Consider the following 23,713-nt stretch of genomic DNA (forward strand, 5'->3'; position numbering starts at 1 on the left):
ATTACCCTGAGATGTAGTTGTCCACTTGTGATGGTCCTACCCTCTCACTCCTCATCCTTTCCCTGGGATACAGTATACACCTCTCCCTTTCGGCTTGGGTCTTGCCACATACAGTAGTGGATGCTTGAGTGATTTCTCAGATCAAGAAGCAGTCTGTGTTTTGTGGGAAAAAGATGGTGGCCAGATGGAAATATCTTGCTTACATGAGCTGCTGGGGGCCATGATGAATAGAATAACAAAAAGCCTGTAGCCTTTCAGCCTGCTTGCGTGCTGGGATGCTCTCAGAGTGAAATATCTGATGGTCTGGTTTTCTGTTCCAGCATGGCACCAAAGATGGAAATCCAGAAAACAGGCCTTGCTTGGACAGATAGTGTTTATCGAGGAAGATAAAGAATTAGCTCAACTCAGGGGGATGACTGAGACAGTGGGACTAGCCAATGCCTGTTATGCTGTAAGGTATGTCCTGGGAGCAAATGTATTTTCAGGACAAAAAAACATTAGAGGGATTCCCTGGACTTGTCATCAGCGCACTTATCCCTGACACCTCAGGGTGGAGTTAAGGGTTGCATCTGCGCTGCAGGGTAGGTCTGCTCTGAAGCTCGTCCTGCCATGTTGGCTCCCTGGAGCACACCTCGGGCCTGGATTGCCCCTAGCCCACCCCGTACGCTCATGTTGGCGATAAGCACAAGTGCACCGGGAGGGAAGAAGACCTGGTGTTTTCCAATAGCTTCCAATACATCCAGGCTTCACGTGAGCTACCCTTAAATGCACCTGATGAGACAAATAGTACCAGATTCATTTGAGGAAGAATTTTAATAATATTTCAAACATTCTTAAGTATTAACAAGTGACTGGTATTGCTGTTTTGTAGCATTCTTCCTTCTCAAGCAGAGATTGAATCATTGCCAGCTTTCCCTCGGGACAAACTGAACTTACACAAATTGTTAGGAAGTGGAGCATTTGGAGAGGTGTATGAAGGAACTGCAGTGGATATCTTGGCAGATGGAAGAGGAGAATTCAAAGTAGCAGTCAAGGTAATCGCAGCTGTGTATTTCTCTGGCAACTGAACAGGATGGGCAGAGAGATTCAGCTCAGAGGTTATGCCACAGAAACAGATGTTGACAGATTTGGACATTTCCTTGCAGTATTTCTTCCAAGTCACTTAAAGTTGAGCCTATCTCCTTGTTCATGATTGCTCAAAAATAATGTCTATTCCATGTCTATGTCTGATTGCTTTACTTAAGCACTATGTGGTAATGGTGATGGTGACCTAAGTGTTGTTATACTTTTGCGTTCTGTTGAGCAGACTTTGAAGAAGGGTGCGACAGACCATGAGAAGAGCGAATTCTTGAAGGAGGCACATTTAATGAGGTAGGAACAGCTTTGCCACTGGGCACCCTTCAAAGTCAGGATCATGTGAGGGTGGTGGCCTTCAAGAGGAACAAAAGCAACATTTTCCTCTAAAGAAATTACTGTGGCTTTTTTGGCATGTTCTCATGTTTCTGCCAAAAAATTAAATCACTGCTGATTAATCTTATGAAAATAAAGCTAAAAGACCAATTAGCAACATTTAAGATACAGGCTGCAAGTTCAGTATGCTTATATCATGGATTTATTGGGGTTTGGACTGGTGTTAAAACTAAATTATTTGTTAAAGGCAATTGAGCAACATTTGGCTAATCCTGTTTTACCAAAATAAATATATCAAAACAAGCCGATGCCTTGAAGTTTCAATTTACTGTGGAAATTGGTTTTTTTAAAAATGCGCATACTTACCGCTAGAGGCTGCCACATACCTCTTCTGTTGAGGTGGACTTAAAAAACATCGTGCATCTGTCACCAGTGTGAGAATTTCACATAGAAAGGTCCATGTGTCAGCTAGAAATCTAGTTTTCCAGAGTCTCCACAGAAGTAAGTAGAAGTTCAGCTGAAGTTTTCAGCTGGTAACATAGCACTGAGAGTATGGTTTAGTTTTCAGATGCACTTCTGTGCTTCTCTGACTTTTATTTCAGGAGTGCAGAATTAGAAACATCTTCTAAAAAATGAAGAATTTTATATCCTGTACAGAAAAAAAAGTGTTATTAAACTTGAAATTGGTTTTTACAGCATTCTTCTTTGCATTTACATATTTTTAAAAAAATATCTTGCATTTTTGACTAACTTTTTCCACACATGAAAGTCATTAAAGTTCAAATTAATGACAAAGAGTAAGTGCTGTGTGAAAACTCTCTACAAACTATCTCCAGTCTACCTAGCAGCCATAAAACTAGTTAAGGTCTCTTTTCTGTGTAGTATGGAAATTATATGTGCCCGTAGTTAAAATCTCTGATGCTTCCCCAATTCTCCTTTCATTTCACAACTAATGATCCAAAACCAGAAATCCTCGGAAAATATGTAATTGGAGATTATTACATCTAAATGTAAACACTGATGTGGGCCCAAATGTACACCGGTACAATGAAACATAGAAGTGAAGAGAATAGAAAAGTTTAAATATTATATATCTCCAGTAGTCATTAAACAATAATAAAAAAATTTGGTATGTTTTATATGCTTTAAATCTTTCATGTTTTTGATGTGAAAAAAGAATGATTTAGTTCCCCTGTGGAGGGCTTCACGATTTTTATTGATGTTCATCTGTAAAGTCTCATGAATGAAACCAAGGACAGAAAGGAAACATAAGTGGACTTAATTGTTTACAAACCTTGAAATTAGACATTTAAATTAAACTTTTATTTTGTTTTCCTTCTGGATATTTATTAAAATTCGGATTGCAGTGTGATGCATACTGTCCCAGTTAAGCAAAGACTATTTTTTCTTTTATTATTGCTATGCAGCAGTGAGAAAACTGAGTTGCCCATATTTCAAAAAATCATTTGATACTGGTTATTGATGACTTATTTGTGTACAAATGTATGTAGCAAATTCTGAGGTGTATCCCATCACTTGGGAAGTAATGAATGACAGCTCAGTGGAGAAAGGGCTGGGTGAGTTGTAAGGAAAGTTGCAGGTGCTCCTTTCCTTCTTTTTGTTCTTGAGAGTGCCAAGGCTTGTTGGATTGAGAGGTATGTGCTGGGGGCCGGGTGGAACTGTCAAATTCAGTCACACTTCTTACTGAAGAGTCTTTGCCCACACCTAAGATTATGTGAATTGAAAGAGGTTAGAAGGAAAATGTGCCTCTCTTTCATTTATTTTTTTACACCAGTGCATTTGACAGCCCTTAGGACACCACCAGTTTTCTCCAATAGGGTCAAGTTTCTCTGACTGCTGGTGCAAGTTCTTTCGCACAGCAGTGTGAAGGGAAAACCATTTTCTGACAGAAGAAATGTGATTGTAAAAACACAGGCACTGACAGAGGCAATAAATATTCTTCGTTCTTTGAGAAGCACTAGATCTAAAGAGTGCTGATTGCTCTGTGGTAATCCCTGTCTTTTTGGACACACACAGGCAATAACTAGCATATCTGCAAGTATTCATCATGCATATTCTGTTTCACTTGTAAATGTACTGTGAGAAACAGTTCTCCTCTGGATTGTGAAAATACTGTGTTGCACCTTGTGCTTTTACCTTTCTCTGTGCATTTCTCTGAATCAGCAGTTCTACCGTGAACACAGTAATAAAAGTACTCTATTAAAATAATACAGATACCTTTAACGTACAGGTGGCAATTCATGCTATTGCTAGATGAGATTGCCATTTGGCTACCTTTCTTCGCTTTCTGGAAATATGATGAAATGTGCTTGTAATGCGCATGCATGCATTAGAGTGTCCATCAAAGTACGGTGTAAGCCTGTGTTTTGAAAGGATGTCCCTGAACTCTCCCCATGACTGAGCAAATCCAGGCACTGTGAGTTACTAAATCATGTTGTTGGAAGAGGCAGGATTGTAAAGGCTGAACTGCTCATTCATTGCTTGCAGCTATATGCACTTTATTAGCTATCAACCAACTGGATTCCTCATCTGTAACTGTACAGTCGTTTCCTTCTCTTTAGTAAATTTGATCACCCCCACATTCTGAAGTTACTTGGCGTGTGCCTGTTAAATGAACCTCAGTACCTTATACTCGAGCTGATGGAAGGAGGGGATCTACTTAGTTATTTACGAGGAGCCAGAAAGCAAAAGGTAAGGGAATGACCATGAGACTCATATTTTTAAACTGTAACTGCCCACAGTTTCTCAGTTTTTCCCTTCGTCAAAGGCCATGCTGATGTCTGGCTGTTTCTGTACCTGCGAGGTCTGACATGGCGTTTCCCTAACACCTTGGGACCTCAGTGTTGAGTGCTGACCTTGCATTCAGAGTTGCTGTGAAGATTGAATGTCATTAGACCACTGACCAAAATCGTGTTTTCAGTTGTGAGATATCTGCTGACATGGTATGAATACCACGAACAGTCCTTTGAAAATCGATCATAAATAATGGTGGCTATGTATTCAGTATATTGAGCCTCATAGTGGTTTTTTTTTGTCTTTGAACAGCAGCAGTATCCTTAGTGTGTTAGGCATAGTCCAGGCATAAAAGCAGGTACTGTCCCTGTGCCTGTATCCTCAAATCCTTTAGAAGGAAAGAGGAGAAAAAAATAAAGAATAAACCTCTTTAACTAAGTAATTTTTTTTCATAGTTAGCATGCAGATTAAGAATATGGATGGTAGGACTCAACATTGAAGTTTTATAGCGTTATAGCTATTGTCTACTTCATTTACATGATCAGATCAAATCCGCAGCCAGTATTGGATTCTTCTGAAATATATATGCATATATTCTACCAGAATAATATATTATACCGATTACTACAACAACAAGCAAGCCTGACCTGATGGTGGAAATTTTCAGGGTCCCGTTTCTGCCACTATAGTGAAGAAGCACTTTTGAAAGTCCTAAGATATTCTTAGCCCCAAATTGGCTCACCTACCTTGCAGTGCAGTGATTTGGCAGCTTACCCTGCCAGTAATTATCATTTGCGCTACTGACATACAGAAATTCTGCACCTGTGCTTGGCATGTTTTGGAAAAATCCTACACGTTTCAAAAGAGGAAACAATACCACCTTTGCATGGGGAGGTTGTCATTCTGAGTCTGTAAAGGTGGAAGACATGGCTAACTTCTGTCTTTGTTTCTTGTAGCTGCAGAGTCCCTTGCTGGCATTGACTGACCTCTTGGATATATGTCTGGATATTTGCAAAGGCTGTGTCTATTTAGAGAAAATGCATTTTATACACAGGTACGGAACTAATTTCTTTAGTCTCCCAAGGTTTACCCACAACATCAGGACTAATTATCTTACCTGGGAAGAATTGCCTGGAAAGATGTCACATTGTAACAAGAAAGGTGAGAGCACTGGAGTAAAATTTAATGTTATGTTTTTCTGATAAAAACTACCTACAGTTCTCTTGCCATATGGTGGGCTACTGTAAGATCTGAATCCAGGATTCATTGCACTCGAAGCAAGAATCGTATCCCATGCAAAAGAGAAGGGCAAGCGGGGAGATCCATTTACTGTCTTCATCTGATTAATGGGTAGTTATAGAGGACACGGAGCCAGAATTTTCTCAGAAATGCACAGGGAAAAGATGAGAAGTAATAGGCACAAGCTACAGCAAAGGAAAGTAGAAAGCATTGTCCGCAACGTGCAGGATCAATCACTGGAATGGGTTGTCCAGAGGGGCTGTGTCATCTCCAGTCAAGAAGGTATGCAAAACTTAACTGGATGAGGCCTAAGCCACTTGATCCGACCTCAAGGTTGGCACTGCTCTGAAGAGGGGGCTGAATCAGACGACCTCCAGAGGTCCCTGCTGACCTGAGTTATTCTGCAATGCTAACTCCATCCTCTTGTTTCTGCTTACAAACCAGGGACCTGGCTGCTCGCAACTGCCTTGTGTCTGTGAAGGAATATGAGAACTCCTCCCGTGTAGTAAAGATTGGTGATTTTGGACTTGCCAGAGATATCTATAAAAATGATTATTACAGGAAAAGAGGAGAAGGCCTACTCCCTGTCAGATGGATGGCTCCTGAAAGCCTCATTGATGGTGTCTTTACAAATCGCTCTGATGTTTGGTGAGTTATAGCAGCCACACAGCTGTAGGAATAATCATGCTAAATCCCACAGCAAGAAAAAAACGGTTTGTTGGAGCAGTGATAAGGTTGTATTTTGCCATCTCTAATAATTTTTAGGCTAAGATAGATTTCTTCCTAAGTGATATTTTCATGAGCTAATGAAAAGTTTGGCACTACAACAGTACCTGCCTGGACATATTTCTTAATGCTTTGGGCTCTGTCTTTGGATTCTGACTGGAAAGAACTAGTGTCACTCCATCAAGCAATTTTGTACTAGGCCCACAATGTGGTTTTTGCTTGACTGGGCAGTGAATTGACTACCTGCATCCCATTCCATTTTGCTTTCCATTAGATTAATTGGCATTTTGTTTCTACAGCCAAATTCTTTCCCCATACCGTTTCACCCTCTTCTGGTGAATTCTTGATTTTGAAGACCACATTTCTCAGCATTATCAAGGGAAGGTCGTAGTACTTTGCTGTGGAGGTTTACCTGAAGTGTATATTAGGGTGGGTTTGAGTTTATGATGAAGAAGCAGAGACCCACTGTCAGGAGGCATGCAAAAAAACAACCCAAGCCAGATTCATTCAACCTGAGATTGACACGTTTTGATCTCGGTAGCCCTGGGTACTCATAGTGGGCTATAGCCCACCAACCTTGTCCAAGTCTTCAGCCCCTGCAGCCCATCCATTTAACTGCCACTCTTACATTTATCTAAGCAAGTTGATTAGTGCTCTGTGCTGAACCAAATGAGGTGTTGATCGCTTTGTGAGTGGTGCTTAGGAAAACTTGTCTCTCCATTCCCAACTACACCTTTACAGATTCCTAAACACTTGCTTAAGTGAGGACATGCTCAGCTGGAGAGTCAAGGGAAGCTGTCGGCATTCATTCTCTTCTGAGCTGCATCTCAGTGAGTCTGGGAAAGTGTGTCAGTTCTACACATTTATTTTAGCTATTCCAGAGGCTGGCTTAAGGATGTATGAATTATTTCACAAAAAATTACAACTTCTTGCTCCTAATTTTTCTCACAGAGTCTTCTGCTTAAGTTAGAGGCATTTTAACTGTTGGTATGGACATTATTCATGATGACTTGGGTAGTTAAATTTTTTTGTTGGCGTTTCTTAGGGCTTTCGGAGTCTTAGTGTGGGAAACACTAACTTTGGGTCAACAGCCATATCCAGGTTTCTCCAATACAGAAGTTTTACACCATGTGCGATCAGGAGGAAGGCTGGAATCTCCAAACAATTGTCCTGATGACCTGTAAGTTAATTTTGTTTAAATGTTGTTGATAATATTTGTAAGAAGCAGGAGGCTTATTGCCAGGTGGTGATCATTTTGAACGTTACTTATGCCCATGCAGAGTTCAACATCCTCCATTTTTTTTCAGATAAAGCAGCTAGCACTTGTAGCTACCAACTGACTACTAATTCACCCTGTAGCGCAATCTGTGAACAAGAACTTAAATGTTGAAGTTGAATGGTGGATATTGGTCTTTTAAACAGGATTTCAGAGACAATGTAAAGTCAGCATACTATTTGGGCATGAATCTGTAGTAATGTGATAACAGGCTGAGAGTGCCTGATGGTATTGGTTAAAAGTTAAGATGGATTTAAGAAAGAATTTACTGGTCTCTGTACACCGTGTGCCTGCAATAGCAGATATATCTGGCTTTCTCATTGGTATTTGCAGGAATTAGGCTAATATCAGAACATATGTGGAAAATAAACCATGCTCTCTTTGCAGGTATAACTCTTACAAAAGCCTGTAAGAAAAGCTGAAGCAACACAGCAAAAGGGAAGTCTGCACTTCTGGTTAGTCTTTAGCTGAGCTGGGTAAACAAAGCTTTCAATTTCCAGTGGTCTCCTGAGCACAAAATTCAGATTTAATTGCAAAATTCTTGCAATTAAATGAATAAAATTAATACATATAGTGGATCAAACTCATACTGGCCAGAGGTATATAAGGGAGGAAGTTGAAACTGAGCCAAACGATCACTCAATATGTTCTAATTTCATTTTTCAATTCCTATATCACCCTCTCTGCATGTCACAGAAATTCACTTGACAACTGGTCCTACAAATGGAAAGAGAGACTACTTGAAGTGCACGATTCTTTATCCTGGGGCTGAGGAAATGGCTTGAGAATAACTCTGTGACTGGCAAGCTCGGATCTCTGTGATAGATCTCACATCAATCACCATGCTCTGACTTCCGGAGAGGGTGATTATTTATTATTATGTAGGTATAGCTGAAATACCATATTAGCAATAAAATAAGTAAGCTTTAGTACTTGGAGGAACTGAAGAACTAAAGAGATAAGGACCTTGTTTTAAGAATAGAGCGAAAACTGGGGGTCGCAGAACAAATAAGAGGCCAAAGCAATTTCAGTTTCAATATTTTCTGCTGAAAAGAGTTTCCTCAAAAAATTCCTGACAGCTGTCTTGTAAATAAAAAAGCATAGGAGGTAATGTACATCAATGTACTAGTTTGATATTCAAGCTCACACAGTGGCTCATAAGGTGCATTTAAAAAGACTGACCAGATCTTCAGAAGAATCAAGAAAATTTTGCTTGAAGTAATTTTTAAGGTCTCAGATTTTAAATTTAGCATAGCAGGTAGGCCCTAAATGCTGGTCTGCCTGTTGTAACTTGTAGGATCAGGACCTAATAACAGCAATGTAGTTTTTGAAAGCCAAGGGGCTGAATGGGCTCTTAGACTCTTCTACCATCTTTTATCTCATTTGGTGAACACTCAGCACCTGCATGAAGCTTCTGTCAGTAGCGTAAATAACTTTTTGTACTTTGCTAGGTCATTAATGGCATGCTGGGATTCTTGACATTCCTGCTTCCTTCCTTGTGGTTTTGAACCTGCATCAGGACCGCAGCAGCCAGTTAATTGTCTCCTTGGCACTTTGGCTTGCTCATTGTCATTTGACAAAACAAACCATCACTGATAGGAAGAGAGTTCAAAGGCCAAACTGCTTCAGCTGAGAAGTGTTTAGGAATCTGTGGTAGGCTTATACCGCAAGGGCAAGTAGCGCTGACACAGAAACCTTGGGGTGTAAAAGCACTAAGGAAGTGGAATTGGGTCTTTTTTGACAGGGGGAGAAATTCTGCCCCTTGCCTCTACAAGACGTTTCTTCAGGGAGTGATTATCTGTTTTCCCCCAAAGAAGAGTGGATAGGTAAAGACTGGTAATGAACTGGATAAGTGGCTTGGGGGTCTATAAATGAACCACATTTATTGAAACATGAATTAGATATATCAATGGCACTACTTTTGCAGTCAGAGATCCACATCTGGCACAGCCACCTGGGTGGGAGGCTTGCATGCAAGAGCATGCCAAGGTTTGGAATGAACTGAGCTAATTTAGCATAGATCCTGAAAGGCTGTGGATTACCGTCAGGAGAATTTGTATGAGTGCTGTGCCACTTGTTGACTTGAAGCTGCAGTTTCACCAAATGCTCACTCCCATGCAAAGTTACATGACTGAGTTTGATGAAGAAACTTTAGTTTGGTAACGAAGAGCTTTTGCTATTTGATTCTGTGAACACCCCCACTTCCCCGGGAGGGATTTGGAGGGTGGGAGAAAAGAAGGTCTTGCTAAGAATGCATCAGGTGAAAGCAGGGCCTCTTCTTCATCCCAAGAATTTTTCTCCTTTTCTAAGAAAATTTTCACATCAACTGTATTTTTCATCTCGTGTGGCAGAAAATTACTGATGTCCTGTAACTTCTGTGCACTAAAGACCATTTCCGGAATTGTTTGCTTTCAGCCTCCAACATTAGGTACTGAATATTAGTTCTTCGGTTTTCCAAGCTCTCAAATTCTTATTTGCCCCATAAATGCAGCTCTGTTGGACAATGGTTACCAGTTGTCCCACACAGACAAAACACGGTTGTGAAGTGCAGTTGTGTAGATGTACAGCTACGTGTACAGGCTAGTTCTTAAATCTCACATAAGCCTTTGGCCGATGTTAGGTTTGGATCTGTTATTTTTCATTTCTTCCTGAAAGGCTTTCCCCATGAAGTAGGGGAATCCTCTGAGTCTCTTCCTCATACTGAAGGGATGCACTATTTTCTAGTCCATGTTTGGCTCCCAAGAAAATATCGGAAAGTTCTCAAGCTGTCATTGGTGTACATCTTGGCATATTGACCTGGCTTTCACTTGTCTTGACTGGTCTCACGTTGATGCATTTCTGGGCTAGTGAAAGTTTATGCCCTGTGACTTAAAACTTTGGATGTTACAACATGCCTTGAAAGCTAAATATCGTACCACAAATAGCTATCCATACAAAATTTGCAGATACATTCTGAGACAGCATAGAAGTTTTTGTCATTAGAATTAATGTATCTGAATTATATACTTCGTGAACAATATCAGTTCTATCTGGTATTAATATTTAAGCCAATCAGCAAGTAATTTGATTTAGGAAATAAGAACATAGAATATAATTAAAATGACAAATTTCCAGTTCTGAGTGTTTTGGCAGCAATGATTATCCCCACTCAATAACAAAACTGAATGGCTTTATAAAGCAGACTGTCCAATAAAAAAAATAGTTATTTAAAAAGACAGCGATTGGTCTTAGGAATGCAAAAGTATTCAGAATCCACACTTGTTGTGTTCTGGTTTCATAAATGAAAAGAGGGTATATTTAGATTGTATATAAGGAAGAAATTTTTTACAATGATGGTGGTGAGATACTGGAACAGGTTACCCAGAGAAGCTGTGGATGCCCTGTCCTTGGAAGTGTTCAAAGTTAGATTGGATGGGGGTCCGACCAGCCTGTGAAAGATGTCCCTGGCCATAGCAGGGGGGTTGGTCTACATGATCTTGCCAGATCCTTTCCAACTCAAACCCTTCTATGACTTATGACTTGCATATCATTTCCTGCTTCTTTCTGCTTCTGTTGGCCTATGGCTGTCTCTTTCTTCCTTTCCATTAGAGGAGCAGTGTTCTCAGTCAGCTCTTTACTTCATTGCTACACTTTGCATAAGGCTCTGCTCATGAGGGTCTAAGTGCTAACCTGGTGGAGCACAGCACCTGAACTCATGTGTTTTTCTTGGATAGTCTACCAACAAGGATGACCAGAAATCACCTTGTTTGGCTTCCAGCATCCAAGGCTGGCTTTTGAATTCCATGTGACAGACACTTTGCTGGCAGCAGAAGGAAAACCAGAGTTATTTCACCTCATCTTTGAATTCTAGTCAGTACTTTTCCACCTGTATGGAAATAATCAATAACCAGTACTTATGAATGTAAGTGAAGGTATGAAGTGATTCAGAGCTTTAGAAAGTCACTACCACTTTTTAGATTCTTAGAATGGATTTTCAAGACTTCATTGGATCCTTTTGAAAAAACAGAATCACCGTCCAGCTCTTCAATCATGCAATACAGGTTGATGAAAAGTGGTTCTGAAACAATTTTTCTACTCATGTTTCTCACTCAACCCCAATGTTTTAATGAAAAATATCATTGAAAAATCAGAAGTCAAGATTTCTCCCACCTGTCACCAAAGGTTTAGTAAAATATCCAATTGTGGTGAGTAAAATACCCAACCGTGGTGAAGGACAGCAGTCTCCTTTTTAAGATGGATAAGTGAGGATCTGAGCAAGCCAATTCACTTCACGTAGCTCAGTAATGCCTGGTGTCACATAGCAGCAGGTCTGGGAGGCTGTTTGTCAGGGGAGGATTTGAACTGAGGGCTTAGAGATGAATACTCTGCATTCCAGTAGCAGCTTCCTGAACCAGTCTTTCACTGGCTGCTCAAACTCTGCTCTCTCATTTTGAGACCCTGAGACCCCCCCTCCACTCCCAATACCTAGCAAGTCCAGGTGCTGGCTATGTTTTGGTTTTCAGCCTGGCTCCCCCTGGCTTTTGTAGGATTTGGTTTTGTGTAGCCTGGACTCACCTTGAGTAAGCAATATAAATCAGCCCCATCCTTTAGACAAACTGAAGGGGCACTTTTCCACTGAATGGTACAGACAGTGCTGTGCAAAGTGGGCTAGGATCCCTGCACCCAGAGGAAACTCACACCATTTTTGCCTTTGATGTGAAAACTTACTCCTATTTGTTTTGGTCTGGAGGCAGAAGTCTAAATTAACCCTCTCTGTGCTGACAGGTTTGCCTTGAACTTCCCCTAAATTCGAGGTAATGTGAGTTGAATGAGGATTAAATAAACTGATAGCTTCAGGTTCATTTCTGGATTTAGATATCATTTTTTTTTTATTTTTCTTCTGTGAGAGAATTACACCCTTCTCTGATTTCTTATAAAATATTCGTGACCTCCTTGGTGAAAGCAGATATTAATGGCAAATGTGTTTTTTTTAATGTTATAACTGCTCCCAATCTCAAAAATATCCATCTTTGAAAAGTTAAAAATTTTCGTAGTGATTATTCATGACAATTGATCTTTAATCTGCTTTTCCTTCCCTCAGCTGCTGATGACGTGACAGTCTTTGTATCACATCTAAAGTTTTTGGAAGTTCAAAATCTAGACCAGACTTGCTTCTCAGGTGTTTTAATGATAAACCTTGAGATGAATGATTCTATTGTCTTTAATGTTTGTCTTTTAACTTTTTTTTTCAGATGTGATTTAATGACAAGATGCTGGGCCCAAGAACCTCACAACAGACCTACTTTCTCTTACATTCAGGACAAACTGCAAGAGACAAGACATTCTCCACTATGTTTCATCCACTACCTTGAAGACAAAAAGGCAGCAACTGGAGTCATCAACCAAGCTTTTGAAGGTGAGTCTGGGCCAGCACCTGCTGTCCCCACGACCTCTGCCCCATGAACTGTAACAAAGTGGGATTCAGCCTTTCTTTTCATTGTTTTTGTCACAGCCTCAAATTCTCTGCCTGTGAAATGGGAACAGCAAAGACTTGCCTCTCTCATAATGAACTTGTAAAGGTTCATTAGGTGCCATTAGGTAGGATGTATTAGGTAAAGCACAGAGAAGATTAGCAAGCGAAAAGGCCCCTATGAGATTGTGACTGACCCTGCCTCACAGAGACATCCAGCTTGCATCTAAATTTTTGATACTTCATGACCACATTCTGCTAAAGTAAATTCTTAAATACGTTGTGTAGTCAGGAGAGCTTTTGAAGGCTGGAAGGTGTGGAAATCTGTTCCAATTTCAAATGCATCTATTCCCTTTCCATCCTCTGAATATGGCAGTTAAGCATTTAATTTCAGAGTACCGGTTCAGTAGTTAACAGAAAGTAAGGCATAAATTAGATGATACCTAAGTAGAACAGACTTTATTCTAGCCCAGACTGTGACAGCTCCAGGCAGGAGTCACAGCATGCCTGTGCTCTGCACACTGTGAATGAATAAAAATAGGTGATGTTAGCGGAGACATACCTAGGACATGGGACACAACAACATCCAACTCTATACGAACAGTATTAAGGTTGTGAAGACAAGAATTCAAAAAAACAGGCAATACTAAATTTGAAGTTGTCTGTGCAGGTGTGATTCATATCATCTAAACTTGGAAATGAACAGCCTGACACGGCCAGAACAATAAGCTTTTCACATCCTACAGTAATTCCTGACTGGTTAAATTTTGAGAAAAAGTGAAGTCTTAGTAAACAATGTGTTTTGAAAATCTAAAAAAGAAAGTTTTTATCAGTTGAAATATTTCACTTTTATTACACAGTTTGGTTTTTTTTTTTGTGGGTTTTTTTTTTTAATTTAACCTTTTTGCAATCTATGGTTTTCTAACGGAAAACTTTTCCTGATAAAAGAATTACTTTCCATTCTAAAGAAGCAAAACCTAGTTGTTTCTAAAGTAGCTAAAGGTGTTGTTTTGGTTTGAGTTTTTTTTTTCTTCACAAAATGTTGTTGAACTCGGAACTCACCCTCCTTCATTAACAGTTTTGATACATTGATATTTTGCGATTTCCTAAAAATTTCCTGGTCCATTCCAGCAATGACACAGTATTCAATTACATAATTACATAGTCATTTTTCTATAGGATTCTACCTATACTCAATTCACTGGCACTTTCCAATGGTCAGTTAATGACAGTCTACTTGATATTTTGCTAATTTTTACCATTCGGTGTAGCTTTAAAAATCTCGATTTATTCCCATCATCGTTTCTTTCTGTGTCAGATCCAGTCTGTGCATGACATGTTTATATGTCATTACAAGACTAAAGACTTTATCAAGTCATGATGGGACCAAAGTAAGCCAGCACTGATAACCTATCGCTTCCTGCTCTTTTAACAGCTGACTTTGCACCCTTATGCTACAACGAAAAGCTTTGGGTGTTTGCATGTAGTGTAATTTACTGGTTTCCTTAAGGGCACCTTCACTCTGAATAGTGAAGTTCAGGAAAGAGGTACTTAATCTGGCGCAAATCTAAGCCTGGCGTTAGCTCAGGAAAGGAGTATAGCCAATTAATTAGACTCTATGCCCAAGCTAAGAGGCCTTACATTTTGGATGGACTTTATCTTGCCTAAATGCATCTGTCTAGAAGCTACAAATCTCATCTAAGCCACTCATCTAGATATCTCTGTACTAAGGAGAAGAAACAGACATCTCCAGGGAGTGACAACTCCTATGTTTTAGGCCTATACACCATAGCATGAAGAGGGTCATTTTTTGCCTTTCTCTGTACACTGATGATGTCTGGAGTCTAGGTGACTTTCCATATTTGACTTGGATACAGCATCCCAGACGAGATGTTTTGTTTTCAAACCGCTACAGAAGCACAACATACACTGGACACTAGGCTGTGCTGATCTGGCTGCTTGCTTCTGCTCCTGAGCAGATGGTTTCCTAGCTTAGACATCTTTGCTCTGTGTTCTGTAACACCGTGGGCACCAGAGGCATGAAAACTAAGGGAATCAAGACATTCCTGTGGCATTACATCAATATCTGTTAAAATCTTTAGCAGGCCTGAAACTTTTAAATACAAACATTTCCCTCTGCTGCTTGGAGTTGGGGAAACAGGCTGGAATATAGGTTGTTGTCCTTTTGGTGGAGCAGGCCTGGCACATGTAACATGCAAGGATTTTAGTTTCAGTGCAAGTCTCTGCTTTGCATGTGCCAGCTAAGCGTGGTCTTTCCCCTGCTGTTAACTTGCTCCAGCTAGGCACATCAATACTTTCACTGCGATGACAAATACACATTCTTAACATAAAAAACATTCTTTCACCAAAATTTTAGGTTCTGCCACATAGCAGAGGTCATAGAGAAAAAGCCATTGCTTTATTTGTTTGCCAGGGACCAAAGCAGTGTTCTTAGAAATGCCCAAGTTATTGACAAGGAAAATATGGATTCAGACTGCCATGAAAAGTTTCATTTTGAATGTTTAAAATTTGCAAGAACAATTCACTGCAGAAAACATAGTTCTGTAATGGACTTTTAAGGTAGTCTTAACAATATGTATGTTACATTCAGGGGATCTGTAGGCAGTGGTCAGTTTTTAAAATCAGACTCCTTTAAACCTGTTTATAATAACGTAGTTGGTAAAATCTGGAGCACTGTGGAAAGCAGGGCAATTCAGCGCAGGCAGAGCTTTGGCCATAGGTCTCAGAACCAGCCTGTTTTGCTCAGCACACTCTCTCCCCAAGCCTTACCCATTTCCCCACCAGCTGCCCTATTCCCTCTTGTGGCTTCCCCCCATTCTTCCCTTTCCATAGGCTTAGCACAGCTATTGTCGCCACAGACCCACTGCTGGATCTGCATTGGGATGGGAAACCAGAGCAACTGTTTTCATGCTTCCATTCAATGTTTTCATGCTTCAGTTTTCGAAACTCCTCCTTAACTTCTTCTCAGACTTCTTTATTGATTTTCACACAGGGAATGCCCATCAGGAAACAGTATAGCTTGAATTTTGTTCATCTAAGTATCATCCTTTCTTTCAAATGCATTTTAAAAGACTAAACACTTGATAAGGTCTTTACATGTCTCTATAATGCACATGCTTATTTCCCCATATATTCATAGACTGTCTGTAGGTTATCTGCCTCTTTCCCCATCTACGGTCTTTACAAGCCCATTAAAACCCTGTGCTGCATACCTGACTGAAGGCCTAGAGTCCTAGTGATGCTTTAATTTGCTGGATTATCTGATTAGGACACATGCATGTCAGTTTTCTGTAGCTTTCCAACCTCAAATCAATTCAGCTGTTTTTCTGCTGGCGATGCAAATCTCATGGAGTGGAGTTCAGTGAAATGTGGGTTCCCAAAGTGCAGTTGATTGAAGCATGAACTGGCAATTCAGGTGCTAGTCAGACCTCCAGACTGAAATGAGTGCTCCCTCACAACCCTGTCGTGAACAGTTTGGGGCATGGAATATGTCTCAGTCTGTGATCTGCACAATCACTGCAGAATAAGTAAGCAATTTTTAAAATAACCATAAATTTACGTTCAGTTTTAGCTGGGACTAAATGAAGTACTTCTTATGTTTGTAGCAGTAGTAGAAAGTTGACAGCCAAAACAAATAATCCAAAAGACTTTTGCACGATGGATTGTCACGGACAACATTTTCCAAAAATGTTACACGGTCATTGGCCTTTATGTGTAATGAAACTCCTGTCATGAGTCTCACGCCAAGAAATGCTTGCTCTCACCAGGAGACTTGGTTCCAAAAGAAAGAGCCAAATGTCAAGCAAAGTGGAATGACAGGCCTCAAAATAACTATGATACTTCGCCCTACATGGAATCACACATCTTCCAATATCTGTTGAGCCTTACCTACCTGTAGTTAGCCACACCTTTAGCAGGTCCGTACATGCTGTCGGTGCTATTTCATAGGTGGCAGAGCTGGAAAACTTCAGATTTTCTCATCAACATTAACGCTGGTGCGGTATGACACGCAGATTGCAAGTGCGGGTGAACTAATACAGACAGTATGTCAGTGGTCTGGACAGAGCGCCAGCGGGATAGCATGGGGATGGCAAAAGGGACATCAGCTTTGTTATTGCAAGAGTGTTATTGCCTCTTCTCTAAAGGAGGCATCAAGTGGCAATAAATACGCCTGAGCAATACCAGCAGCTCCTGGCATCGCTGCTTTGGAAGGGAGGGAAGCAAACTCACGAGGAGGAACGGGGCTACCAGTTTAGAATTTTTCCTTCTTGCTCTTACAGGCTTTTTCCAGGACATTGATCATGGGCATTAAGTAGCATTAACAATATTTTTTTGAGCAAGGGAAGCACTATGCCACTGGACGACTGAGACACCAGTGGGTTTTGAATCCAATGGGAATTGAGTGAGCAGAGGCTCTGTCACCAGTGTCCCCATTCATTGCCGAAAGGCAGGCTGTTCTTCCCCCAGTTTCCAGAAGTGCAAATGAAATGTCATGAATCAACGTGCTAACAGGATGGCCACGCATTGCTGTATAAATAACCAGTCCATCTATTTTCAGACATAACTTTTTACATTTGTACGTACAAGACAGCACTATATTTTTTTCAGGTCCCAAGCGTGGCCCTTTATGGGTGCAAACACCTGTTTGTTTTGGCAAACGTCTTTGCCCACACCAGACAACTGGGCATTAAGCAGCTGGAGTGGCCCCTTGCCTTTATGACCCAGGAGGACTATTCTTATCAGTGCTGCTCCCCACAATCCCTTTTGGACCTAAAGGAAAAAACGTCTAATTGCTGTGCCGGAGCACCACACTCTTACTGCTAGGAGTGGCTCCTCTGGTGACAAGAGATGCAGGGCAGTTGCAGCGAGCCCGAGGAAATACAGGCAAAGACTAAAGACTGAAAGAAAACACATTTGGCCTCAAAACCATCATTTTTAAATCCCTAAGATGGAGATGTTTCTTGAAAAACGTGGGAAGGTAAAGCAGTCAGACTTTTGTAATGTTTCCTTTTTTCACTTTTCTTTCCAAAGCCGATCACTTTGTGCATTTACTTTTTTTAGCAATTAAAGTACTTGCTAAAAATGTCACTTGTTTTTTCTAAATTTCTGTGCAAAACTTTTCATTGAGGGAATTTTATATTAAATCTAGAATCAGTGATTTCACCATTAATTATGTGTCTGTCCTCTCTGCTGGCTGAGTGGTACTGGTTTGCTGTTCCCTGTGTAAAAGCCATCAGTTTATTTTCCCAAACCCAGCTACCTTTTAAAAACTATTCTGCACACCTCTCTGGACTTAAAGTAATCACTTGGACAAACGGAAGCTTCTCTAAAGCAGATGTGTTGATAAGAGACATTTTTAAAACCTTGTATCTAGTCTCCTTTGTATTTTTCTGAAATTCAGTAATCCTCTTCCCCACTTAGTTTAGTGAGTGGCTGACCCAAAGCCGGCAGAGGTCAGAGAAAAAGCTTCTCCCAAAACAGTGAGTGGTTACAACAGTGCAGGAAAGGGAGACTTGGTGGTGTGATCGTTTCTTATTTGTCCCCCAGACAAATGCTGTTCGATTCCAGAGAGTGCACGTGAGCCATATGACACCACAAGGAAAGTCATGCAAATACTTTGCCTTGGACTGAGGAAAAGAAATCAGATGTTACAGTGCTATAAGAGCTGCCATTTTTGTAGTGTGGGTGTACAGATATAAGCAACTAAAACTTAGGCACTGTGTTTATGCTGGCTGTCCAGGCGGTTTGACAGTCACCAGAGAGTTGTAGACACCTTCTGGGGATGTTATTGTGTCAAGGTAAGGATGTGAAATAGGCATCTCCATAAAGCGACTCATTCCTCCTTTCTCTCTCCATCGACTGTAAAGGCAGCCTAGGCAAGGAGCTTAAACTGGACACATAAGATCTGGGTGATTAAAACTTGGTGAAATGTATGCTGCTTTGCGACCTGGAGAAAGGGGCTGCTTTCCTGATTATATAGCCTTATAGTATTGCAGCAAATGTGGAACTGGCCTTTTTTGGTGCTCTTATATTATATATTATAATAAACAAGATAATAAACAGGTTTATATCTGTATTTCCCAAGACAGCTTCTGGCACAGAGAGTTTTAAGTCCACAGATCTCTGAAAAATCTATTAAAATTAAAAGAAAGACAGGCAGTCAATGCTTCAAGCAGTTTAGTGCAATGGAAATGCAGTATGAGCAAAATTCTCACTTCTAGCACCTTTAGTGTCTGACAGAATAGCAAAGCTCAGTGAGTCACCCTCAAACCATGCAAGATCATATGCTTCATTAGACAGGAAACACAGATATATCTCCACTGATATATAATACAGAGTGGAGTATTAAAACGGATATATGTTTGTTCTATTTATATTCTTACTGTCAAAGTGCAGAAACTGAAACACAGCACCTCCAGCTCCAGGTGGCCACCAGGTTCCCTACACAGGAACTATCTCCTTGAGCTAACCAACATAGCTGAGGTGGGGAAGTCAGGCTTCAATAGCCTCCTTTTTCACCCTTAACAAAGATACATCATCAAGCACTTCTGACTGTGTGCACTGTGGGGTACATCTTTCAGCCATGCCAGCAAGATAGGCAGTCTGTTGTTTACTGCCACGTACATTGTGTGGCAGGGGCAAAAGGCAGAGTATGTACGAGAAAAACAGGAGGATAGTTGTGGGGAGGGAGTAAATGTGACTGCACTTCTAAACACCTTACCATAGTGAAGGTGCTAAGCATCATATGGGATTATGTTACCCAGAATTAGTAACATCTCAGGCTGGCCACTTGGTGTAAATCAGTGGCATCCCACTGGTTTCTGTGGAGCTTTGTTAATTTGCACTAGCTGAGGATCTGGCCCTGAGACAGCTGTAATAGGAGGTCAGCATCTCTAGATCAGTTTGTTCAGTCTCTACCAATCAGCTTTTCTACTGACATTTTTTTTTCTTCTTATATGTCATCACCTTCTGAACTTCAACGTGAAAAAACCCATCTGCTTGTCAAGACATCACAAAAATTTGCACCCTTCCAGGCAGCGCTTCAAAACACATTGTGAGCCCACACAGCCTATCAAGCAGGCAAGGAGAGATGCTCTGCGATCGCGAGGGGGGATACATGACCCAGCTCAGCACCGCAGCTGCCCTGCGGCAGGAAGCAGCCACCTGAGATGCTGAGACCAGGAAGGGGGAAGCACAGATTTTATCGGGTTAGGACCAGTCTCCTCAGAGGAGGCTAAGCAAGCAAACTCCATCCCTCATTAGTATGAGTCAGGCGATTGCAGTTTCTTGTGTCAGTTAATGTGGGGCTCTCTAGGGGAAGCTTCTGCCTGACCCTGGAGAGATGCATTGTAATTAATTTACCTGCAGTCTGGCTCAGACCTTGTGCTTCGAGCACACCACTATGAGGAAAAGTGGTGACGCAAGGTCAAAGCTACACGCATTTAGGACCCGAGACAGATATCTCTGCAAGTACAGTGCTGAGCTTTGAACATGCCATTTCAGTCATTGGAAGCAGTCTACCTGAGAGAGCACAGAGCTCAGTGGGAACCCACTTCTCAGCAGAGAACTTCTCAGCCTGCACAAAGCTCTGGACTGCCAGAGCTAGCCTGCCTCATGCCCTGAGGTAGGCTGTTTAAAGCAAACGGGGGTAACTCTACACTATGCAGCAGCCCACGGCATAGACAACCTCTCAGGATTTAAGCGTTTGGAGCTGACTCCCCAGCACGACTTCAGATTCCATGAAGGTGTTCCTTGGACGTCTCCTCTCGGGGTGTTTTGTTGGCTCAGCCAGGCTTTGCTTGTGAAATCTGAGGGGATCACATCACATGGTTTATCCTGCATTTACTCACGTATAACCCAGCATGACTATACATCAATCAACTAATTTTAGCAATGTTAAAACTGAAAGGAAAAGAATGATATCTCATGAATATACTGATCTGCCTCCCCACTCCAGCTTCTCTCTATCTTCCTTCAAATTCTTAATGTTTTTTGGAAGGCGCTTCCAAAGATTGTTCAGAATTCTCTGTAGTGGCTTGTGGCTTCCCAGGGTGTTGGTGGTGATTCTAGCTCTCATATTTTGGGGGGAATTTTACAACACATAATTTTTTTTCCTCAGTTTCTCATTTTAAGTATCTTCCATCTCCATCCATCATATAACAGTGAGCAAAAATTGTTTGCTTGCTTTGCTGGCTTACATGAGAGGCAAGCATTGTACTACATAACTTGACATCTTTCCATAGATTTTTTGGCTTCTGTGGCAGAATGGTGCTAAGCTTTCCTAGGTGCCGAACACTGCGCTAAGAGATGATACAACAGCGAAGGAAAGGGCACCTGCAGTCAAAAATCTCACTGTGAAAGTGACAATGTAGCTTATATGTGTCATGTCATAGGAGAAAGGACATCAATGTTATATTCTTCCTCTGTCTTTGGATAGGGTAAGAATACTCTGCAAAAATAGTCTTTCTTGCATGTTTTGTCCCCAAAGCTCAAGAATTAAAATGAAGGCAAGGTGTTTGATTTTTTTAAGCTCTTTTTCTCTATAATGAGAAATGCAGTGGGGCATAGGCTGAAAAAGGATTATAATATGTTATATATTCTGTAGTTCTTCAGACCTGTTGGGGAAAGAATTAGTAATGTATCTATATATCTGGTAAAAATATCTCAGTGACCTCATACTCACATTTGTGTAAACATCACCTCATCAGTTCCAGATACTTATACAGGAAACAAATCTGAATGCTCCTCTAGTGTTCTATACTTAGGCAGGTCAGCCGGCATATGTCTGGTCTGTAAATACACAGTTTTACTCCGGTCCTTATTTTAAGGTTTCTCTCTTGAGAGTTTGCTGCAAACACGCCCCCAGCATTTCCCAGTGCGCCTTTTCCAAAGCAACTTGCCCCTGAGGGTTTCCATTAAAAGCTTTATTAAACAAAAAACAAATACAAAGAAGAGCCTGTACTGGTTGGTAAAGGCTTGGTCAGGATTGAATTACTAAATATTGCCATAATAGTCTCCAACTGACAAAGTGAGTATCAAATGATTTTTCGTAGCTGTCAGTCACTGTGGTATGTGACCACAGCTTGCTCTATGTCCCACCCCTATCTTGCTAACAGGTTTCTAAAAATCAAAATTCTCCTTCAGACTTCTTGTGATAATCTTTCCTAATGGACTCCAGCATCTGGAACAAACTTCTGACTTTGTAGCTTGGGGCTGTGTGTGACTGAAGCGGCACAATAAATTGTATGTTGCCCGGTGCAAGAGCACAATGCTTGTGATTCTTTTGAACAGAAAACTGTGAATGCCATGTGCTTCATTTTCTAGTAATGAAGTAAAATAAGGAGGGAGTGCAATGAAAGAAGGTACTTGTTACAAAAATAAATGCACATAATAACAACAATTGTAATTTGAGCCTTTAGTTAATACTTTTTACATTTACTAAAAGATATATCACCTGCAATAGATTTCAGGCATCTCTGTTTATGTGAACAGCATCAAATTAGGCAAAAATACAAAATTTTCAGAGATGGGAAAAGCACACTGGATTGCCAAGTTTAAGCTTCTAGAAAGACAGAACATTACATGTTCTCTAGAGAGACAGTATATAACGATTTAGTAGGTAGAAAACTATTGGTGTTACAGGACTCTTTAGCAGTATTGTTAGCAGGGTTACACAAAGGTACAGATTAAAATTACCATGACTTTATGTAGGCTATCTTTACTACTCAGAGAAGAAAGTCATGTATTCATAAGGGTATTGCTGCCTGTGGGGGTATGAATGGTGATGGCCAGCCTTCCCTAAGTGATTTGCTTAAAGCTATAATCCACACAGGCAATAGCAGAAAATAAATTTGAATCATCAGTCACTCTTGATGAGGTCACTAGACCAACTTTCTCCAACAGGTGTCTGATTTTGTTTGCTTTCTAATGCTACTTGTATATCACTGGGCTGTTGTCTTGTCTTTTCTTTTAAATGCAGATAGTGATGTTCCATGTGCCGATTCAGACAGTATTCTTTCAGCCACGCTAATGGAAACAAGGAATCAAGAGGGTTTAAATTATTTGGTATTAGTCAAAGAAGGCAACCAAGATCAAGGAAACATCAATTCTGCTGAACATAGTTAAGTCTCTAAGAAGACAAAAAGCTCTACCAAAGAAGACATAAACCAAGGAAAATATTCTGCATGTTGTCATTCTTACAGAGATGTCTCAAAAATAACAAGTCTGTGAGACACTAAAACTACTAGAAAATATCATATGGTACCGAATGATGTGTGGCAGAATAAGACAACAACTACATATCTTTTGTTTTTCTACGTATCATGGTTTGGGTGCTTCCCTGGAGATAGTTTAAGGGAATAAAACATGTAATCAGACAGCAAGTGATTTTACTGTGATGTTGATTAACTTTATGCAATCACGTATGCCTCAGACAGTCCTTCCAAAAAGAAAGTACTGGTATACAGTCTCAAAGAAGGGACCAGCTTGCTCATGAAAAGAAAAAGCAGCTTCATTGTGCACAAACAAGATTTTACAAATTTAAATCTAACATCAATTCTGGTTGTATTTTTATGAACTCCAACTCAGAATGCAACTGAAGAAGGGTGACTGGGTTGTCCACTGCTGGGGATGGTCTATTTTACTATCTAATTGAAACAAATGCTTGCAATCATCCTGAATGTTAAGTTGCACATTGATGGATCTGTGAATCTAGGCAAGCCTGTTTTCTTACATTTCTTTTCCTTTCTCTTTTTAATGTTGATCATCTTCGCTTATTTCTTATCAGACTGGGGAAAGGGAATTTTTCCTTGATGTGTTTGGCGATCAAGTCAAAATAT

General features: G+C 40.6%; 1 protein-coding gene across 1 annotated transcript in view; it reads left to right on the plus strand.

Annotated features, from left to right (window-relative positions):
* The window catches only part of ROS1 (ROS proto-oncogene 1, receptor tyrosine kinase), a 73,579-nt gene extending 50,579 nt beyond the window's left edge, over positions 1–23,000 (plus strand). Inside the window, exons 36-44 of the mRNA XM_075446906.1 lie at positions 321–456; positions 872–1,034; positions 1,307–1,371; positions 3,993–4,122; positions 5,121–5,218; positions 5,848–6,051; positions 7,175–7,309; positions 12,637–12,800; positions 22,855–23,000. Of these exons, the coding sequence (XP_075303021.1) occupies positions 321–456; positions 872–1,034; positions 1,307–1,371; positions 3,993–4,122; positions 5,121–5,218; positions 5,848–6,051; positions 7,175–7,309; positions 12,637–12,800; positions 22,855–23,000 (1,241 nt within the window). The remainder of the gene's footprint in view (positions 1–320; positions 457–871; positions 1,035–1,306; positions 1,372–3,992; positions 4,123–5,120; positions 5,219–5,847; positions 6,052–7,174; positions 7,310–12,636; positions 12,801–22,854) is intronic.
* Positions 23,001–23,713: the final 713 nt, after the last annotated feature.

This window comes from Opisthocomus hoazin, chromosome 2 (genome assembly GCF_030867145.1).
Source record: "Opisthocomus hoazin isolate bOpiHoa1 chromosome 2, bOpiHoa1.hap1, whole genome shotgun sequence".
NCBI classification, from domain to species: Eukaryota; Metazoa; Chordata; class Aves; order Opisthocomiformes; family Opisthocomidae; genus Opisthocomus; species Opisthocomus hoazin.